The sequence below is a fragment of the Nelumbo nucifera genome, chromosome 2 (genome assembly GCF_055504915.1).
Source record: "Nelumbo nucifera cultivar China Antique chromosome 2, China Antique-T2T, whole genome shotgun sequence".
NCBI lineage: Eukaryota > Viridiplantae > Streptophyta > Magnoliopsida > Proteales > Nelumbonaceae > Nelumbo > Nelumbo nucifera.
In genome coordinates, this window is record NC_142650.1 from 91,732,421 (window position 1) to 91,755,931 (window position 23,511).

At 37.6% G+C, this 23,511-nt stretch overlaps 1 protein-coding gene and 1 non-coding gene across 2 annotated transcripts; one reads left to right on the plus strand and one right to left on the minus strand.

The window, feature by feature from the left end:
- The first annotated feature begins 16,473 nt into the window (after positions 1–16,473).
- Positions 16,474–16,546, plus strand: TRNAR-ACG (transfer RNA arginine (anticodon ACG)). Its single transcript has one exon. It is a non-coding gene; the product is annotated as a tRNA-Arg (tRNA).
- Positions 16,547–18,933: 2,387 nt separating this feature from the next.
- On the minus strand, positions 18,934–21,994 carry LOC104590196 (uncharacterized). Its single transcript, XM_010248754.1, has 4 exons — positions 21,980–21,994; positions 21,367–21,795; positions 20,236–21,267; positions 18,934–20,085 (listed from the first exon to the last, which is right to left on the minus strand). Exons 1-4 carry the CDS (start codon positions 21,992–21,994, stop codon positions 18,934–18,936), a joined length of 2,628 nt encoding a protein of 875 aa, XP_010247056.1.
- Between the last annotated feature and the right edge of the window lie 1,517 nt (positions 21,995–23,511).

Here is a 23,511-nt window from a genome sequence, read left to right on the forward strand (position 1 = left end):
TGTAGAATTAAAAATTGCAAAGATTTTAAAACCTTATTACATGAATCATATATAAAAAATTAGAAAGTTGCTCTATCTACTTGTTTGAGTGACAAAAGTGTCTCTCTAGGCTATGAACAACACAAGGAAAGTTGGAAACGAAGCTGTAATTCTCTACATCTAGACAATCTAAAGAGTCAAAATAAAAATCCTAGTTAGTTTGGATTCCAACTTCCAAGTGAATCAAACAACGTCAATTAGAATTCAATTCCAATTCCCATTTAAACCAAACAAGTAGGGAATATGTCATTCCAATTCAGATTGTAAGAGATTTTGGTTCTGATTCCAATTCCAACACAAACCAAACAGACCCTAAAAGAATTGATCGTTGATTGGGTAGAAGGGGTAAGATCAAAATATCAATATCTACGATACTAAAAATCGGGCATTGTGTGTATACCTATTCACCTAATTTTTTTATTTGGGATGCCTTCTATCATCCCAAATATTCAAAACCTCAACACCCTTTATATGTAGTGTTTGGTAAATATTGTATAATAAAAACTTTATTATTTGGTCCCTCTACCTTCCCAATTTTACACGATTATTGAAATCCACCATCTGGAAAAGGGCAGAACACTGGGGCAAGGACGTTATTAGTACTTGGTAGCGCGGGTAAAGCGATGATTTTGTAAATGGTCAAAAGAAATTAGGGGCAGATGAAAAGAAAAAAGGACAGTAGTGGGAAATGATTTAAGGGCCATAACAATGAATATGGCACTGAACGTAATGGAGTGAGTGGTGGAACAGGATTTGATGGAGCTGAGCTGTAAAGTTTAGTTTCTTTTCTAAATCAACCTATGGATATAGCTGTATTAGCTGTATTCACATGGTGTTGTAACAACAACTCACCCAGGTCCTGAGAAATTCACAGATAATAAACCCATCAAGGTATTTAGTAGTTAAGTACCACAAATACAAAATAAAGAAGTCCTCTTTGCCTTCTAATTTTGTGTTAAAACAAAGAGTTACTAAAACTAAAGTTAGAGCATAAGGCTGGGTTTGGCAGTAAGGTTAGGTAGCTTATTTCACTTTTAAAAACAGTCCAATTTACAAAGTTCTCTTTAAAAAGTCATTTGTAGATGATGAAGATCATTTATCAGTTCTCCTTAACTAGAATCAAGTGTGGTAAAACATATCTATATCTATACTATTATAAAAAGTATCGAACTATAATGTTTAAATTTTAATTAATCAAAATATGTTTATTTTAAATTTGGTTCATCTCTAATTGTGAGGGAAAAAAATGCAATTTGAATTATTATTTTTCACCTCTTTTAATTTTCCTTCAATTAAATATTACATTTAAGATATTAACTCCCATTATCTTACACTCAATCCTGTTTTTATTAAAATACTCGTATTTTTGAATTTGGTCCCTCTTTAATTGTGATGGTAGGAGATGCAATTCGAACCACTGCCTTTCACCCCATTCAATTTGCTCATTCCAGGCTGAAGCACAATGTCTTATTAGCTCAAGAAACTTTTACCCACCTTAGGAAGAAGAATAGGGGCAAAACGTACACAATGGTACTCAAAATTGACATGAACAAAGCATATGACTGGCTTGAATGGACCTTCTTGCAAGCGGTGCTTCCAAAGATGGGTTTCGCCTCCTCGATGGATAGAGCAGATAACCAAATGTATCTCCTCCGTCTCGTATTCAGTCCTCTTAAATGGCTTACCTTGGGGTTGCATCACCCCTATGAAGGGTCTCCATCAAGGGGACCCCCTCTCACCATATCTATTCATTGTGGCAATGCAGGCTTTGTCATCCTTATGGCAGAAAGCCTTCCTCTCTCAAAGAGTTCAAGGGTTCAGATTGAGCCATGAAGGTCTAGTGCTCACTGATTAAGGCAAACCTCGCTCAATGCGTACCTATGAAGGAGCTACTTCAGTTGTTTACCAACTCATCGACACAAAACGATTAACCTCCAAAAACCACGAGTTTTCTTCAGCAAGAATACCCTTACAAGATTCAAGAGACTAATTTCCAGAAAACTCAGATTTGCAACAGTAGCTAGAGCCCACAAATATCTTGGTCTCCCTCAGGACATTGGCCGAAACAAACAAGAGGTGCTGAGGGGTTTGGATGCAAATGTGGCCGCAAGGAGATTCTGCTAGCAAAATTAGCTTGGCAGTTAGTCTCCAATCCCCATTGGCTCACGGTAAAAGCCCTCAAAGGGAGGTACTTCAGGATTCAGACAGTTTAATTTGTTACTTGTGTCAGGATTCAGACAGTTAGTCTCCAATCCTGATATTAAACTGTCAGGATTGGATGCTTGGCTAGACTGAATAAGCAACAGATGTTAGGATTGAAGAGAGGAAAGTACGTAGCTTCTCTCATGGCGTTGAACTCTGGACCCTTTGGGAAAGAGTTTTCTTATCAAAGATTCCACCGGAAGCCACAAAGGCCTCTCGGCCAAACATTCGGTTGCTCCCTCCCTTGTTGGCTGGGTTCAAGTCAACACTGATCGATGCGGGATTCATTTCCTTGGGAAATTGGAGCAACAAGCTTGGGGTGTGTAATTCGTGATCACAACTCTCACCCCATTACGGAAAAATTCTCCTTCGCTCGATCCACCTCAGTGTATGCGGCAGAAGCAATGAGTTTCAAAGGACTTGAGACAACACAGTCCTAACCCCTTTAATCCGGATTACCACATCCTCTCAGATAAAGATAAGGGTGTCAATGAATCAGTTTAATTTGGACTGGACCCCTTTAACCCGTCCAGTCCAAAATCAATTTGGATGGTTTGGATGGACCAATAAGATATATTGGATTGGATCAATTTGATTCAAAATATTTATTAGATTGGACTGGACCTGGTCTGTCCGTAATATTTATATTAGATTCAATTGGATTAAGCCAATATCCAGTCCATTCATATAAGATAAGAATGTAGGTGTCAATGGACCGGTTTAGATTGAAACCAATCTAAATTAAAACAGATAGGACGGTTTAGAAATTGAATTAGACCGGTCCAAAATAGTCTAAAATATTCATTGGATTGGATTGGACCTAGTCCATTTGTAATGGACTTACATTGGACTGGATCGGATTGGACTGCATCTAGTCCAATTGACACCCCTACTCTCAGACATTCTCCAAATTCGGGGCCAATTAGAAAAGGTCCAGTTTAATTATGTGTATCAAACTGTTAACCAAGTGGCCCACCATTTAGCTTTATGTGCTAGAGACCAGCAAAGATCATGTCTCATTTTGGCCCCATGGCCGATGTGGTTTTGTAATCTACTATCTTTTGATTCTAGCTAATGAATGATTGCTGAATTTAACCAAAAAAAAAAGCCCCTCTCAAATACTTAACTCCAATTATCTTTTATCGGATCCAATTCTTGACTAAAATATCCCTATTCTGAAATTTGGTCACTCTCTAATTGTGAGGGTAGGAAATATAATTTGAACAACTACTTTTCACTTCATTCATTTCCCTCTCATTAAATCTTATATTTAAGATATTATTTCTATTCTCTCTCATTTAATTCTATATTTAATCTATTTTTTCTCATCAATAAATTCTATTAATTAAAGTTACACATAATACTTTTAACAATAGAAATATAGAAAAATGGGCACATAATTTAAATAGAAGTATTGAATTTATATCATACTTCATAAAATATAAAAGAAATCTAGAAAAATAGGCACATCTATAATATTTTATATTAATCATATTAAAGAAAAATAACTGTGATAAACAATAATTGGTTTTATTGATGTTAGAAATGGAATACAAAATTTAAAATCAACCCCAAAAATGAAATTGTTTTCTTCTTTGGTGGCAAGTTAATAGTTTAACCTTTTAGGTCAAATATGTCAACACGTGATGTTAGAATTAAATAATAAAAATTAAAAAAATATATATAAAAGTACTAATCTTTTATGTTAATTATATTAAGGAAAATAAATGTAATAACCAAGAATTGTTTTCATTGATGATGGAAATGAAGACAAAATTTAAAGTTGTCCCAAAAATGAAATCGTTTTCTTATTTACTGGTGGTGGATCAACAGTTTAACATTTTGGGTCAAATGTATCAATCCTTAATATCATATTTAAATAATAAAATTTGAAAAAGATAAAAAACACAAAAGGAATTATGAAAAATGCAAATGCTTTTTAGAAAACATTTAGGCACATCTCTTATATTTTGTAGTCATCATATTAAACATAAATACAAAAAATTTGGGTACATTTCTAACATTTTATATTAATCATGTTAAAGAAAAATAAATATGATAAGCAAGACTTGTTTTTGTTGATAATAAAAATGCAACACAAAACATAAAACTAACTCAAAAGTGAAATTGTTTTCATGTTTGGTGGTAGATAAACAATTTAACTTTTGAAATCAAATGTGCCAACCTTTAATGTCATAATTAACTAATAAAATTAAAAAATAAATAAAACACAAAAAAATGCAAAAAACTTGTAGAAAACATTTGGATAAATATTTAATATTATATATTCATCATATTAAACAAAAAGTAAATATGATAAATGAGAATTATATTTTTATACACAGAAATATTAAAAATTGTAGAAAATTTCGAAACCATATTATTACTATCATCATCACGCACACATTTTCAAGTTAGTAAGAAAAGTCCTTATGTTAATGTCAATATTGCCCTCATTTACTAATACTATATCATAAAACAATGCACTTATGTTATAAACCAATTATTACCACTAGTAGAACTTCTCCATTTGTTAATGTCATCGTAAATTTATAATTGTGAACTCCACGAAAAATGAAAGTGCCTAAAATATTCTTTCATTACTAAATTGACTAAACTAAACCGACAATTACAAATTGACCAAAATCAACATATAAGGTGCAACAACTAGCACCATAGGATCCAATAAGGCCTAATGAACAATGAGTATACCAAAATGTCCCTATATAATTAATTGGCCAAAATGCCCCTACAATTGACATAAAATAGCCATTAAAAATATATTACCCAAAATACCCTTCAAAGTATACAACATCAAATATCAATGCTTTCATCATAATTGTGGACCCTAAAAAAAACTAATTTGACCAAAATACACTTCTATAATAATTAACCCTTATAATAACAAATTGACTAAGATGAACATGCAAGCCTACAACGGGTAACAACTAACACAATAGAGGATAATAGGGCCTGATGAACAATGAATTAACCAAAATGCCCCTATAGTAGTATGTTTGTCACCTATTAGCAATATGTCAACCACGCACAATATAAGGAAGAAAACAACACTCCCACTAATCATCTTTTACACACACATGGCTCATCCATGTTTCTGGTGAAGCCAAACGTTTTATTATATCATCAAAATGGATGTTCCAACTATGGGATGCTTACTTCAATCCATAAATGAATTTCTTAAGCTTGCATGCTTTATGACTTTGGTTATTGGATGTGAAGTCTTCTGCTTGCTTCATATAAATATCTTCCTCAATGTAACCATTAAGAAAAGCGGTCTTCACATTCATTTGCCAAATCTTATAATTGTGGCATACAACTGTTGCAAGTAAAATCCTAAAAGATTTTCGCATGGCTATTGGTGAAAAGGTTTTTTCATAGTCAACCCCTTGTCTCTAATGATACCCTCTCACAACTAGACTTGATTTATATGTCTCTACCTTTCCATCTAAGTTGATCTTTCTCTCGAAAACCCATTTGCATCCATATGAACTCTTCCTTGTGGAGGGTCGTCGGCAAGATCCCATACTTAGGTGTCGTTTGACAAGTCTTTTTAGAAAGATCTTTTGGTAGCCTAACAGCTGAAAGACGATGCGAGATTTTGCATTAAGATCTTAGCAGCCTGAAAACCATTTGGTTAAGGCACATCTTCTTGTGTGTCTTAATTTTTGGGCGAAGACATGATGAAAAAAGTTGAAAAGCTCCATTTGGAGCTTCTTGAAAATAACCCAAAACAGCCTTTGCACGTCTTTTCGGGGCAACATCTTTTGGTGGCTAAATCTTTTACCAACCAAATAGGAAAAGACCAAAATGCAGGCTGCCATACTTCTAAACAGACGATAGCCCACACAGAAAGATGCGCCAAACAAGACCTTAGAGTACACATAGTCTATCTCAGATTTCATGGCTTTAAGCCACTTTCCCGCATCAATGTTTAACATCACTTCTTGATAGCTAGTAGGATCATCTCCATGATCACTTTCTCCTAGACGAAAACTTTCTTCTACACCCTCATGGATGAAACCGAATATCTTCAAAGGGTGAGAAACTCTACTAAATCTATGCAGGGGTACTATGTGTACATGGTCTACTAAAATAGTGTCTTGTTGTTGATGTTGTACGTTTTGAAGCTCATCAAAAAATTCCTCAAGATGAACTTCCCTCCCCACGCCACCTTCCTTAATAAACTCTTTCTTAAGAAAAACATGTCTACTCACTAAGACTTTGTGGTCAATAGAGAATAGAAGTAAGATTCCAATGACCCTTTGGGATATCTAGGGGTGGATTTGAGCCGAGTCGAGCCAAATACTTGGCTATTCGAGCTCGGCTCACAAGAATAGTATCAGGCTCGAGCTCAATTCGAGTTAGAGACTTGAGCTTGAACTCGACTATAAGCCAAGATTTTTTTAAAAATTAAAAATTAAAAATTATATGTATAAAATTAATTTTTTTAATTTTTCAGAAAAAATTTAGAATTATAAAAATTATTTACTATTATACATAAAAAATAAAAATATTATTATATATATAATAAATTATGTATTATATATTTATATATATGTATGTATGTATGCATGTATGTATGTATGTATGTATGTATGTATGTATGTATGTATGTATGTATGTATGTATGTATGTATGTATGTATGTATGTATGTATGTATGTATGTATGTATGTATGTATGTATGTATGTATGTATGTATGTATATAATAAAAATTATTTATTTAATACTAGGCACACAATCCTCATAAGTCATGCTTCAATAGGCTCGAGCTCGGCTTGATTAGCAAATGAGACTATATATCGGGCTCGAATTTGGCTCGAAACTTGATTTAAATTGAGTCGAGCCGAGCTTGAATAACTCGTGAAAGGCTTGGCTCGTGGCCACCCCTAAGGATATCCTATGAACCTACACTTGTCAGCTCTTGCTTCCAACTTGTCTGTCTTAAGTTTCTCTACAAAAGTCAGGCATTCTTAATTCTTAATGTGATTAAGACTTGGTTTCCTACCAAACCACATCTCATGGAGTGTGGTAGAAATAGACTTGGAAGGCACTCTGTTCAGTATATAAGTTGTAGTAAGGGCATATCCCTATAACAATATGGGGAGATATCACACCATGTCTAATAGAGTGATTTCTCCTTTCATTTAATCCGATGTATCCAGTGGAGTCCATTGTAAGATGATTGCATGGGCCTAAACCAGACCCAAAATAGTTGAAACTTTGGATAATGGGCCATTTTAAGGGTATTCCAATTGATTTTTTGATTTTTAGGATCTTTTGTGACTTCTTCACTATTAGTGTCTTTCTTTTAGCTGGGCCCAACCTTGTCAAATTTTTGCCTTTATATTAAAGAATCAATAGTTGGGTATTCTGTAATTGAATTCTGATTGCAATAAAAAATTAAGTTCCTTTATATATAATACCTACTTGTTGAAATATTTCAATCATCAAGCATGTTTCTGGTTTTTAATGTAGTCCAATTGGCTCCATGAACAGTAATAACTAAGGAAAGCAATGCAAGTGGGTTCCAGTGCATTCATATTTGGCTTACTATTTTTCGACTATTAGCCTTTGTTTGTAGGGATAACTCAAAGAACTGAACTTACAAATAGGGGTGTCAGTTGGATTGGATTTGGTCCAAGATCTAGTCCAGTGTCAGTTCAGGTCCAATCCAATCCAATGAATATTTTGGATCATTTTAGACCAGTCCAATTCAATGTTTGGATTAGATTGATTCTAACCAAACCTAGTCCGTTGACACCTATATTCTTATCTTCTATCAATGGACTAGAAATTTTCTCAATTCGACCCAATCCAAAATAAATTTATTATGAATGGATCAGGTCCAATCCAATTCAATAAATACTTTAGACTATTAAGTTTGGACTGGTCCAATTCAATTTCTTATTGGTCCATCTAGTCTGTTCAAATTGATTTTGGTTTGGACGGGTCCAATCCAAAACTGGTCCATTAACACCCCTACTTACAAGATCGGTTTTAATGAAAAACATTTGTGTTTTCAGTTTTATTCTATTTATGATTTACTTGGCTAATATTGCAATTGTGTTGTATTGGAGGTCATCCAAGTTTTCTTGTATGACTTTCTTGGCTTTTCTTTGCATGAAAAAAATGATATCTGTGACAATGAGAGATGTAATTCCAACTCCCTGCAGCTATTTGTGTCATTATAGGACTCAATGAACCCTGTTGCATCTCAAAGATGGCATTTTCTCTTGGCATTTCTTGAATAATGTCACACTTTCTCCCTAATGTTATGTTTGGTTTGGAGAAAAAAAGGCAGGGAAAGGTAGAGAAACCTATACGAGGTTTGTAAAAGTTTTCCTACCTTTCCATTCCTTTCCCTACTTTTTCCTTTAAACCAAACATAGCCTAAGTGAGAATTGTTGATTTTCATAGACCTCAAATTCAACACCTTGTGTATCAGTCTATGACGATGTGTGGATTAGGTCAGGACGGAGATATTTGCTACCTAATGCTTGAAAAGACATAGGCATGGCTTTCAAAACCGGACCAGATCGGAAAAACTGGGCCTGACCGGTTCCGTTTTTCCCCAAAACCATTGATTTTGGTCAGCAAACTGCTGAACCGGCCGGTTAACCGTTCAAACCATTTGAATGGCTTTGACCATTTTTCAAATTTTTAATTTTTTTCAATTTTTTATTTTTTTTTGTCAGAACGGGCCAACCGTTCGGGTCAAACGATCGACTCGGTAATCGGACCCCTGATCGGTTTGGTCACCGGGTCGGTTTTAAAAACCATGGATATAGGCGATGTTTGGTACTAGGGAAGGAAGAGAAATGTTTATTGTTGGAGTTCACGTCTCCTCCCCACAAGGGGCCGCCCCACAGCATCCCACAGCACATCCCCACTGTGTATTAGGACCATCTCCCGATGACATCGTTGGGAGATGTTCCCAATACACAACGGAGATGTGTTGTGGGACGTTGTGGGGTGGCCCCTTGTGGGGAGAAGGTGTGATCTGTTGTTGTTCATGGACTTGGAGGTTAAGAGTGGAGATAGATATACTTTATGAAGATCAGACAATGGTTGCTAGGTTGGTTCTTGGATTATTGGATGGTGTTGAGTGGCTTTTGACTAGAGTTCATGGTTGCTTGCATTACCACAGGAAAAATGAGCTATGAGATTTGTTACTGAGTCCGGATCTGCTCCTCACAAAGCGCGCATCGCAGCATGTCACAGCCACACATTAGGAACATCTTTTGTACTTGTATTTATTATTCATGGGGAGATGTTCCCAATACAAAGTGGAATGCAACTGTGAGGTCAGTGTGAGACACACTCTGTGAGGAGCATATCCCAATTCTTTGTTACTAGGTATTGCAAAACTTTATAAAGGCTTGTGGCTTTGTGTTCAACGATTTTAATGCCATTACTTGTTTGGAGGAAAAATGAAGGGGAAGAGTTGGTGTGGGCTCAAGTTGTTGTCATTTGGATGACATTATAGACCAATGCAATTTGTTGGGCTTAGGGTTTATTAGGACATTTGATGGATTAGAATGAGTTGGCAGAGGTGTTTTATGTTTATCATATTATCTATGTAACTTACTAATTAAGAGGTGTAAATTATCTTAAACTCTACCACTTCCATACTTGTAGGTTATAAACTCATATAAACCTCTATTTAAGTCAACAATGGTTCGGCAATCTCTATCACCAAACCTAGCTTTAGTATTTTCTTCATATTTTTGTGTGTTATTTTCTTGTGATTTAACTTGGTATCATAGCCCTATGGCAATCGGTGTAGAAGGAAGTAATATTGCCTCAAACCATGGTTTTCGAACCGTCATTGATCCGGATGGTTGGATTGTTCGGCCTGTAAACTGTTCAGGCAACTGGTTCCATTTTACCCCAAACCTGGTCTTTGGCCAAAAATCATTGAATCAGTCAACGACCCATTGATTCGGATGGTCAAACCGTTGACTTGTTGACCCGTTCAACATTTTTTGGCCACTTTTTTTATTTTTTTCAATTTTTGTTGTCAGAACGGGCCATCAATTCGAACTGGATGGTCGAACCATCGACCCAGAAACCGGTGGCCAAAACGGTTCCGTTTCTGGGTCATTTTTTAAAACCATGCTTCAAACTTTGGTGAGAATACCAGTCTTTCAGGTGAAACTTCTTCCATTTTGAGTATGATTACAAATGGATGGATCTCAATCAATTGGTATTGGGCTGCTGGTTGATCTTTTCTCTAACCAAAAGTGGTAGGATTATCTACTTCACCTGAAGAAGTTTGGGGAACACTAGCACAAAGATATTCGACTCATTTTCATCCATGATTCTCCAGTTAAGAAGACAACTTCAAAGTTTGAAGAAGGGTTCTCTCTCTATCTCGACATATGTTCAGCTTGCAAAGTCCATAGCAAATAGCCTCTCAACGGTATCAGAACTAGTACCTAAATCTGATCTTGTTCTTTATATTTGAGCTGTACTTGGTAGTGAATATGAGCCAGTTGTTACAGCTATATATTACTAATCAACCTGATGCTGATAATCTTATACAAGATATTCTTAGATTTCTCTTCAATCAGAAAAATTGGCTTGAGGAGTAATCACATTATTTGGCTGATTCTTCTACTAATGCCATTTTTTTTTTGGTGCAAAGAACAAGAATTATCAATAAGAAAAATAAGCCCTTTCAGCAATTCACTCCTAATTTCAATGGTTGTAGTAGGGGTGGTTGAGGACCCTTTCCATTTAATCATCAATAGTTTTATCAACAAAGTAACTTCAATAATCAGGAACCGTTATTTCCTGGTATTGGTTGTGGAAATAAGAATTCAGGCCTAGTTTGTTAAATTTGCAATGAGAATGGTCATGGCATGTTCTACAATGTTGCAAGGCAAGGTATGCTTTTGGTTTTCAAAATGACATTTCATTCAATGCTGCACAAATGCTTTCCATAGAGGTATAAGCACTCCACAGTCCATAAATCCACATAATGGAGGTCAGTCCTTTGACCCAATGTGGTATCCAGATTTGGAATCCATACTCTGCATGACTTTGGATGTTGATAATTTGCAAAATTGATCAAAATATATGGGTTTAGACTAGGTGAAGATTGGAAATGGGCAAGGTTTGCATATTTCTCATACTGGCTCTTCATCCATGATATTTAATCAACATTCATTTATTTTGAATTTCATCATGATTATTGTTTAATGAAGGATTATACTGGGAGAATTCATCTTTAAGTCAGTTGAGGTAGTCTGTATTGCTTTCCTTCTTTAGAAACAATTTCTAATGGTCCTCGAGCTCTTGTTGGATAACGAAGCACTTGTGCCTTGGTCATGCAACACTTCACATTGTGAGACAAGTTATTTTACAATATGGTCTTCCATTCAGTTCAATAGGGTCTTAAGATTTGGTTGTTTCTTAAGTTTGGGGGCTGGTATTAAATCAAATAGTGGATATTCTTATTATGTTTTATTTGTTGATATGCTGATTCGAAATTTTCTTGGCTCTATCCTATGACTTGAAAATCTAGTTTTTGATATTTTCTTAAAATTCAAAAGACATGTTGAGGTTCTTTTTTATGCCAAAATTCACTCCTTCCAATCTGATCAAATAAGAGAATATCGTAAGTTGTCAAAATATTTAGACTCATAGGGTATTAGTCATTGAGTAACCTGTCCACACATCCACAACTAGAGTGGTTTCAGTCGAGCAAAAGAAGAGACACATTATAGAATCGGTCTTCTTTCTATTGGCTTCCTCCAATCTCCCCTTCTCCTTTTGGGTTAATGTAGCTAAAACCACCATTTATTTAATTAACCAACTCCCAACATCAATTCTCCATGGATGATCTCCTTATGAGAAATTATTTCATAGAGCGCCAGACTATTCTATGCTCAAATGTTTTGGATGTGCATGCTATCCATTATTTGGGTCGTAGGAGTGTTGTTGGATCTTCGTCTCCTAGAGCGAATTGTCCACACGACCAATTGGTTAATGGATTCACAACAATTTTCTCAAAGGGTACCGCTATTTCCATGCACCATTTGGGTGGTTCCAATTCTTCACCACCTAGATCTTCGTCTCCTACGATCGTTGTTGGATCCAGTGTTATTGATTCCAGTTTAGTGTTCACAGAAATTTTGCATACTACAAGCTATGTACCACTTTGTTCCTGTACTCATTTCATGACAACTAAATATATGGATGGAACATTGCTCTTCAACTTTATTATTATCTTTGTTCTTTCTCTTGACACTAAGCCTCATTCATGTACTTGAATACAAATCCCATTTTTAATGCTCACACTAAGCACGTAGAAGTAGATTTCTACTTTCTTTGAGACCTCTCTACTTGCGAGAAGCTTTACATTCACTATATTCCTTTACTGATTAGATTGTGGATGTGCTCACCAAGCCTTTATCTTCCACTTGTTTTGTGTTTCCTCAATCCAAATCCACTCAGCTTGAGGGGGCATATTAGAACGTATGATGGATAAGGATGAATTGGTAGAGGTGTTTTATGTTTATCATATTATCTATGTAACTTGTTAAGAGGTGTAAACTATCTTACACTCTTTCACTTACATACCTCTATGCCAAGTTCTATCACCGAACCTTGACTTGTTTTTTGTATTTTTGTTTGTTATTTTCTTGTGATTTAACTAGATTCAGTGGAAATACTTTCACTTGGTGTAATAATCGCACTGGTCTGACTCACATTGTTGAAAGGTTGGGCCGAGTTCTATCTACAGTAGCAACTGTTGTTTTCAAAACTACTAGTGGTGTATATTCCATCTACTTGCTATTGAATCAGACCATTGCCTAATTCTTCTTGAACCACTGGGGGATAGGGTTCAAAGGAGGCATTGTTAGAAGTTTAAAGCTATGTGGTTACAGCACACTGATGTGATGTTTGGCATCAATGATGATTTCTCCTTGCCGATTATCCAGAAATCACCAATTTCTAGAATCAGTGATTTTTGATAAATCGGCTTTGAGTCTATTTGGTATTGATTTTCAAGGGCCAATTATTTTTGTGTTAGAGTTATTATTCAATGCCATGTGGTGGAAGGTGACATGCATGTCATCCTCAAAAAATCGGAATCAATTAAAAATCAGGAAATCAATAGAAAAAGTAATCTCTAAAAAGGGAAGATTTCAATTATCGATTTTTGGTTGATTTCCCAAAAATCGGCATAACAAGAAAAAAGATCACCGATTCTTCAAATTCTGATGTAAATCTTACATGGCACTGATTGCTAGGAAATCATCATCGATGCCAAACATCGCTCGAGTGTCTAAATGTTGTTGTCCACGCTTGGAATTCTAGTTGCTCTATTGACACTAGAATAATTAAGACACATGTATAGCTGTTTGAGTAGATGGAATGTTGTTGTATTTGGGAATATTTTCACATGAATGACATATTTAGAAGAGTAAAGCCAGGCTTCAAATAATCATAGGATTGAAGTAGTGTGGTAAGAGCAAGCTTTGTAGTTGGAGCTTCAAGAATTACTTTCAAAGAAGAAGAACCTATTTGGTGCGTCTTTCCCCGCTGTCTTTCAACTGTTTACAAGCTGGGCAGACCGATTTTTGGTTTATTCCCGTTTGGCTCGCGGAAGATCTAGTCGTCAAAAGATAGAGCACCAAAAAGATGCGAGAAGCCCACTTTGGGCTGATTTCGGGAAGCTTCAAATGAAGCTTTTCGCATCTTTCGTGTTTTGTTCTTACGCGGAAAAGCATGGAAAGATGCACAGAAAGACGTACATTTGCCAAACGTGTTTCAGGCTTCTCAGATCTTCCTGCAAAAGCTCAATGCGTCTTTTGCATGTCAGAGCTACCAAAAGATCTTCCCAAAAGGACATGCCAAACGGGATTGGCTACAACCTTCCTATGAGAAGAATACTCATTTTCTACGAGTCTAGATCTAGTAGGTCGGGGTGTCAATTGGACTGGATTTGGTCCAATATGATCCAATCCAATGTGAGTCCATTACAAATGGACCAAGTCCAATCCAATCCAATGAATAATTTGAACCATTTTGGACAGGTCTAATTTAATGTTTGGACCATCCAATTTGCAATTTGTTCAAATTTATTTTAATTTAGATTGGTTTCAACCCAAACCCGGTCCATTGACACTTATATTCTTATCTTATATCAATGGACCAGATATTGGCTTAATCCTACCAAATCCAATATAAATTTATTACTGACGGACCAGGTCTAGTCCAATCTAATAAATATTTTGGATCGGATTGGTCCAATCCAGTGATCCACTATGTCTTTTTGGTCAATCCAATCCGTCCAAATTGATTTTGGATTGGATGGGGTCTAGTCCAAAACCGGTCCATTGACACCATTACTAGTAGGCACACCATTGTAAGCATAGTGAATGAGCACACAATGAATATTTTAGACCTGTATCAAAAGTTGATTTTAATCTTTTTCAATGGTAGGCTGGGGGTATTTTAAGTGACAAGTGTCAAAAAGAGGGGTTTTTATAGTTCAATCCACCCCTAGGGTGGAGCCAAGGTTCAAAGTATCGACACGTATCAACCCTTATCGGTCGATATGTATCATTCCGGGACCTCCCCGATACGCCCCTACAGTGGGTGTAGTACTGACCAGTTCAGGGGTGGAGGAGCCTTAAATCGGCCCCGTGAACCGGTTTTAAAAAAATAAAAGAAAAGTAAAAAAATTGTATCGTGGAGCTAAGATTTCTAGGGATGGACTGAATCCTGCCCATAGGATGCCAAATTCACGGGCAGGATGCGGTTTATAAGGGGGCTACTAGTAGACTAGGAGGGGGCTGCAATTTCAGATTTCTGAGGTGGACTGCAATCTTCCGAGTGCTTACTCAACGTGCTCATAGTGTGTGCATACCTGATCTGGACTAAAAATGGGGGCCCTCAAGTCGCCTAATCCTATGATCTGTTTGTCGACTAATTTATTTCTGTTGTGCTGGCTCATATGGCTCAATTTGGAAGGAGTACAAATGCAAATATGTAGAGTGCAAGACCTTATATTTTGTATTATTTTGTATATATTTGCACTGTACATATTTGCATTGGTACTCTCTCCAACCTGAGACATAGTTGGTGAAGCAGTGGTTCAAGATGTGGATGCGACTTGGGTGCAGCTAATCAATATATGCAGCTCCTCTCCAATTCATTCACTTCTTCCCAATGCATGCATGGTGAGAACTGAGAACATTGAGTTCTTTCAACTTACACGAGCCTCTCTCTCCATATCTCTTCATCATTTGTATGAATGTATTTTTCTTGCCAATTGCGAAGCTACAGACTAAAGAAAAGATTCATGGCATAAGATTATAAGAAATCCATTTTACACATTTTTCCTTCCTTTCCCTACCTTTTCCTTCAAACCAAACATAGCCTTAGGGAGTGTTCACTTGGGTACAGAAAAAGGTGGAAGTTTTTAATTAAGGTATAGAATCAACTTAATGGCTGGAATGCTAATAGTTTACACCAACGTTTTCGAACTGTCGTTGACCCGGATGATTGGACTATTCGGCCCGGAAACTGTCCAAGCAATTGGTTCCGTTTTATCCAAAACTCGACATTTGGTCAAAAACCATTGAAAAAGTCAACAAACTGTCGACCTGAGCGGTCGAACCGTCAATCCGTTGACCTGTTCAATAGTTTTGACCGTTTTTTATTTTTTAATTTTATTGTTAGAACGGGCCATCCGTTCAAACCGAACAATCGAACCGTTCATCTGGAAACTGGTGGCTAAAACGGTTCCACTTTTGGGTCATTTTTTAAAATGTTGATTTACATTTTACTGTCTATTTTGCAATTGTTGGAAGATACCTGTAATGCCATAAAACTCAACAATATTGAGAAAATCTTTGATGCTAGAAAGACATGATATCGAAGAGGTTTGTTACTACTTGTATCATACTGGTTGAACATTTAATTACTTGTAAGTTCTTCTGGTGCCATGTCTTTTTCGGCATCATAGTCGAACCCTAAAACAATACCCAATTTTATTTGGAATGGGGATAAACTACGAAGCTCTATTATGGTCAAATGAGAGATTTTGTGCTCACCTAGGTGTTTTGGAGGGTTAGGGATAAGAAGGATGAAGTGTTTTAACTTGACTTTTATCTGAAAAGGGGGGAAATTGTAGTATGTATGAACGACTAAACCAAAGATAAAGGACTAAGTTAGACGTGTAAACAAAAAGACTCCATGGCCCAATGGATAAGGCGCTGGTCTACGGAACCAGAGATTCTGGGTTGGATCCCCAGTGGAGTCGCTTTAATTAATGTTTTCCACTTCCAAATATCAATTAAAAAACCTTACTTGTTTTACCATACTATTTCTTTGCATTTTATTTTATTGCATCTACGATATTGGTATAACCAGATTGGTCCTCTATTAGTAATTCTAAGAAGTGACTTGTAACCCAAAGACAAAAATGGTTTGGCCTCTGGGTTGGTTTTTAAAACATTGTATCAAACATCTATTGATGAATATGGTTCAAGCTAATCCAATCATCTTATATGTATATGGGCTACGCTTGGGATAATGTTTTCATCTATTATTTTTTTAGTAGTTTTTATTTTTGGTAAAAATATAGAGAACCATAGTTGTCAAGGTCAAGGTGAATAGACTATGGAATCTATAAATATAAAATTTATAGATTTCTACACTTTCTAAACTATTTTATAAGTTATATTTGCTTACTATCAACATATTACACCAAGCATCATCAATAAAATCTGACGCAGCGTGACGTACTTGACCAGGCTAACTATACAAGCACCCGGACGATTGAGTCGGCTTCGGACTTGAAGCCTCACGAAAAGAACTAGGCGTAGAGCCTTAGTAGAGAGAGAAGTGATAAAAGAAATTCTTGTGTGTTATTAAAGCTCAGAAATAGAAGTATTTATAATAAACACTGGTAAACTTGTAGAGTAAAATAACTAGGTAATTCGGACATGTAAAACAACTAGGAAACTTGACTTGTAAAGCAACTTTGAACTCTTCTTCAGTATGCCTTCGACGCCCTTCGTCCGATGTCAATGCCTTTGATGTCCACCGTTCAATGTCCACCATTATCCGACGCAGGTTGGTTGGCATAAGGAGTCCTTTCTAAACTTGAGCTGGCGCTGGTTGGTTTGGTGGGTCTCGAGCTGGCCCTCCATCATTCTCCCCCACTTGGAAAGAACTCGACCTCGAGTCATGATCAAGATAGGCAAGCATCACTTCTGGCAAATAATGATGAAGATCAGCAACATTAAACGTTTTGGAAATACCCATGTGGTTTGGCAAGTCCACTACGTAAGCGTTGTCATTGATCTTCTTAATAATCTTGTACGGACCGTACTTCCGAGGCTGTAGCTTGCTATGCTTCCTGACGGGTATGCGTTCCTTCCTTAAGAACACCATGACTTCATCACCGACTTCAAACACTTGGTACCTACGATGCCTGTCAACTGCAAGTTTATACTTCGCATTGGTCCTTTGAAGTTTCTGTTGTACTTCCTCCTGTACTAACTGGATCTGTCCTGCCAGTTGCTCTGCTGAAGTACTAAGGCCTGGTACCCTGGGTAGCTTTACCAAGTCCAACGCATGGTTAGGGACTTTCATATAAACAATAGAAAATGGGGATCTACCTGTAGAGCTATGAACTGCATTGTTGTAGGCAAACTCTGTTTGAGCAATGGCAAAGTCCCACTGCTTCGGCCTCTCTCTGCAAATACTGTGGATCAGGTTACCCAGAGTTCGATTTACCACTTCTGTCTGCCCATCAGTTTGCGGATGAGCTGTACTGCTGAAATTTAATGACGAGTCAAATAGCCTCCACAAGGTCATCCAGAAGTGACTTAGGAACCCCATATCTCGGTCCAACGTAATGGTCTTAGGCACCCCATGTAAACGGACAATCTCCCTGAAGAATAGTTTGGCTGTTGTTGTTGCATCCGTGGTCTTCTTGCATGGGAGAAAATGTGCCATCTTGAAAAACTGGTCAATAACCACAAAGACAGAATCCATGTTTCGTGGAGTCTTCGGCAAGCCCAGCACAAAATCCATAAACAAGTCTTCCCAAATAGTAGTAGGAACTGGTAAAGGCATGTAAAGACTAGTATTTTGGGCTTGTCCCTTAGCTGTCTGACATATATAGCACCTACGCACGATAGTGGTCGCATCTCTTCTCAGTTTAGGCCAGTAGTAACGCCCCTTGACAGCCTCAATCGTCTTGTCCTTCCCGAGGTGTCTTGCTAAGCCGCCACCATGCAAGTCCTTTATGACTTTCTCGCGAAGGGATATGCAAGGAATACACAATTGGTCTCCCTTCATAAGAAATCCATCATGTACGTAGAAATCACCCGTTGGTTGCTTGTTCATGCATTTCTCCCAAACCTGCTTGAAGTCTTCATCCTAGGCGTACAGATCTTTCAAACATTCAAAGCCCACAATTTCGATACTGAGAGTCTTAATCAGGGCCACACGCCTGCTCAAAGCATCTGCCACTATATTCTGTTGTCCAGCCTTATACACAATTTTGTATGGGAATTTATCAATAAAAGCATACCACCTAGCATGCAGATCACTCATCAACTGTTTTTGCTTACTTAAATACTTAAGAGCTTGATGGTTGGTGTAGAGGACAAATTCTTTAGCAATCAAATAGTGTTCCTAGGTCTTCAATGCTCGCACAACAACATAAAACTCTTTATCATAAGTGGACCACTTCTTTCTAGCTTCACATAGCTTCTCACTAAAGAAAGCAACTGGTCTCTTCTCTTGTGATAACACAGCCCCTATGCCCTCTCCACTAGCATCACACTCAACCTCAAATAATTTGTCAAAGCTTGGCAGAGCTAAGATAGGAGCGGTACATAACTTCTCTTTTATTAGAGCAAAACTTTGCTCATGTTCCTCTCCCCACTGGAACTTACCTTTCTTCAAACACTCAGTGATAGGAGCTATAATACTACTAAAGTGTTTGATAAATCGCCTATAGAAAGTTGCTAACCCATGAAAACGCCTTACGTCAGTGACGTTCATTGGGGTTGGCCACTCCCTAATGGCTCGCACTTTCTCCTTATCCACTTTAATTCCATCCTTACTTACAACGAAACCCAAGAACAATAAACTATCGCTCATAAAAGTACACTTCTTTAAATTAGCATATAGTTTATTTTCCCTTAACGCAATCAATACCCCTCGGATATGTCCTATGTGCTCATCAACAGATTTTCTATAAATCAAAATATCATCAAAATATACCACAATAAATTTACCAATGAAAGGGCGTAATACCTGATTCATCAGTCCCATGAAAGTGCTTGGTGCATTAGTTAGTCCAAAAGGCATGACTAACCACTCAAACAATCCATCTCTTGTCTTGAAAGCGGTCTTCCATTCGTCTCCGGGACGGATTCTGATATGATGATAACCACTCCTGAGATCGATCTTGGAAAAGACCACAGCCCCATCAAGTTGATCAAGCATGTCATCCAGCCTAGGAATGGGAAATTTGTAGCCAATAGTAATCTTGTTGATTGCTCTGCTGTCAACACACATCCTCCAACTCCCATCTTTCTTCGGTGTTAATAATGCCGGTACCGCACAAGGACTCATGCTAACTTGAATGTGCCCCTTTTTCAACAGTTCCTCTACCTTCTCCCGTAAAATCTCATTCTCTTTAGGACTCATTCTGTAGTGTGGCAGATTAGGTAGGCTAGCACCAGGAACAAAATCAATGTGGTGCTGAATGTCTCGCATGGATGGAAGCTCATTGGGTAACTCGTCAGGAACTACATCATGAAACTCGTCGAGCAGTCCCTACACTTCCACTAGAATTTTGTTCTCCCCTAGTGGTTCACTCATACTCTCCCCTTTTATAACCAGTAAGTGGACATCGCGGGTATCTTTACACTCCCTTACAAACTCAGAGTGGCGATGTGTTATGGTAATAAAATTCCTCTCCTCTACCTTTGAAGCCTTGGTTTGGTTCTTTTCTGCCATAGGTAACAGTGTATAGCGCACACCCTCTTTGTCAAACTGGTATGTGTTCTTCCTACCCAAGTGTTTGGCATCTGCATCAAACTGCCAAGGCCTACCAAGCAAAATATGGCAAGCATCCATATCCACAATATCACAGTAAACCTCATCAATATACATACCAATAGAGAATGGAAACTTGCAGCGTTCCTCCACACGTACGCTCCCGACTTCCTTGATCCAACCAATCGTGTAAGGGTTCGGGTGTTTCTCAGGAATTAGTTGCAGTTTCTTCACCACATTTCTACCGATAATATTCTCCTGACTGCTGTTATCAATAATCAATTCAAACAACTGACCTTGTACCGTACACCTAGTGCGAAACAACCGGTGTCGTTGTGTGTCATCTTTACTTCTCTGAAATAGCATGAGCTTCCTCACAACACACATGTACTCTTCATGCTCATAAGTACCTTCTTCGTCCTCTCCATCGAGCCCACAATATACTTCATCATCACCAACTTCTTCCTCATCCTTCTTCACCATGTTAACTGCCTTTCTCCTGGGATAGTCACTAGACCTATGCCCAACTTCATTGCACTTGAAGCACTTAAAAGGAGCAGGTTTTGCATAAGGATTAATGGTTTTAGGAGGGTTTAAAGTATTAACTCGAGTTTTTCCTCCCGTTGTGGCCTTACTGGTGTTAGCTACATTCGGCGGGTGGGAGGGTTGTACCCCTTGAGTTGGCTTGCCCTTGTCAACCGCTAGGGGCCTGTTGTCATTCCCGCTATACCGTCGATAATTATCGGCTCGAGTCCTCTCTTGGAACATTAACTCAGCCTTCAAAGCTAAGTTCCTCGCTTCCTGCACACTCATAACCATATGTACTCTAATCTTGTCTCGAATAGCAGGCTTCAAACCACTCAAATAACGGGCTGCCTGTTGATTGTCACTTTCTGACAACTGGTTCCTTTTAGCCAATCTCAGAAAATTTGAGGTGTACTCGTTCACGCTTCTTGTTCCCTATGCACATCGTTGATACGACTCAAACATATATTGTTCATAATCAGGAGGAAAAAACCTACCTCTTATTAATTGTTTCATGCGTCTCCACGTTCGAACTGGACCTCTTCCTTCTCTGATCCGAGTCTCCCTCATTCGTTCCCACCAGACAGATGCTCCTCCCTTCAATCGAAAAGCTACTAGTTTCACCCTTCTTTCTTCCGGGATCTCCATGTACTCAAAGAAACGGTCAACCTCGGTGATCCAATCTAGAAGGCCCTTTATATCCAGATCTTCACTAAAAGTAGGGATATCCACCTTGAGTTTAAACTCATCATCATTCCGACGTTGATTAAAATTAACATGATTTCGCCAATTCCTACCGGTCCTGCCATCACTGGGAATAACTGGAGCAATGCCGAACTCTAGCTCATCGTCGCTATCATCATAAATAATAGGGTTCCTGGGTATAGGATCAATGATTGGCCTACCGTTGTCGTCTCCCCCGGCTTGGTGCAATGCGTTATTCCTATTCCTTGGAACATCCTCCTGCAACAAAGTTCGTAGTTGTCAAGCGATCTCTGCCAACTGTTGCTCAATGTTACGAATGGTTGTTCGCTGCTCTTCGATTGCTCTCCAAACAGCTTGTAACCCCTGATCTCCGTCACGGGGTTGGTTGCGACTGCTACCGTCTTGGTTGGCCATCTGACTGGGCGAACTCCTGCTCTGATACCACCCGACGCAGCATGACGTACTCGACCGGGCTAACTATACAAGCACCCGGACGATCGAGTCGGCTTTGGACTTGAAGCCTCATGAAAAGAATTAGGCGTAGAGCCTTAGTAGAGAGAGAAGTGATAAAAGAAATTCTTGTGTGTTATTAAAGCTCAGAAATAGAAGTATTTATAATAAACACTGGTAAACTTGTAGAGTAAAATAACTAGGTAATTCGGACTTGTAAAACAACTAGGAAACTTGACTTGTAAAGCAACTTCAAACTCTTCTTCAGTATGCCTTTGACGCCCTTCGTCCAATGTCAATGCCTTTGATATCCACCGTTCGATACCATTATCCAATACAGGTTGGCTGGCATAAGGAGTCCTTTCTAAACTTGAGCTGGCGCCGGTTGGTTCGGTGGGTCTCAAGCTAGCCCTCCATCAAAATCTATCAAATAAGTGTAACTTTCATATGAAAACATAAAATTTGAAATTTAAACTAACACTTCAATTATCAAAAAAAATAAATAAGCAATCACACAAATGAGCAAATAGATATGATATCATAATAAATATGAATACTAACCAAAGCCAACTAAGTAAGAGTAACAAGTCTAACATGGAAACTACACTAAAAAACTAATAATTTAGTTTCATAAAATCATACCTTTTAGAAGATTGAGTGTTGACTTTAAGTTTTGCAACTTTGCTTTCGACAAGAAAATAAATTAAAATAATCAATAAGAATTAAACTTTGCCATTAACAAATGGAAGAAGCACTACAATAAAAAATAAAAAAAGTTTTATGAGAATTCAATATCAATCTTTTAAGGATTCAAACGCATACCCCGATTGATACTTGATAGTTTATGTAGGAAGTAGCCAATTAGGAATCAATAAGATGAAAGTCATGAAACCATGATGTAATACAAGAGAAGGTTAATAAGTTCTATGCAAGTTGGAACCACTCTAAGACACATAAGAAGCTTGGATGGTGTTACTAATCCAACCGAGTAATCAATTACTGAGTTAGCATCAGCATGAAATTTCTATCTTAATTCAAATTTGAAGGGATGAGAGATCCATTGTATGGACGCCCAAATCTTGCGGAATAAGGTGGGCGAATTTCAAAAATTTTTTCTCTCCCTTTAATTGGGAATCGCATTCCCTATTTAGATAATCATATTTTCAATGATCAATCTTGAACCATAAACTAAACCAAATCTGAAGCAAAAGGAGTAGGAGAGAGGTATACCTGATACAGAGAAATATTATCTCTCAATGAAGGTATTCACGCCCAAGGAAGGATCCAAAGACTGCTCCCGCTGAATATGGCGCAGTGTAAGATGGAAAAGAATCAACAGTGTTTTCTCCAAGAACTCTGTCCTTTGCAATAAACAGCAGGATGGCACATGAGCACAGCTTCCTATCAATCATTTCACAAAGAACTGATGTCAAGATCGAATCTTGACTTCTCCCATAACTGGAGATCAAACTGGCAAACTTGGTCGGCAAGAACAGGGAGGCGGCAAGAAAGAATTCTGCAGGG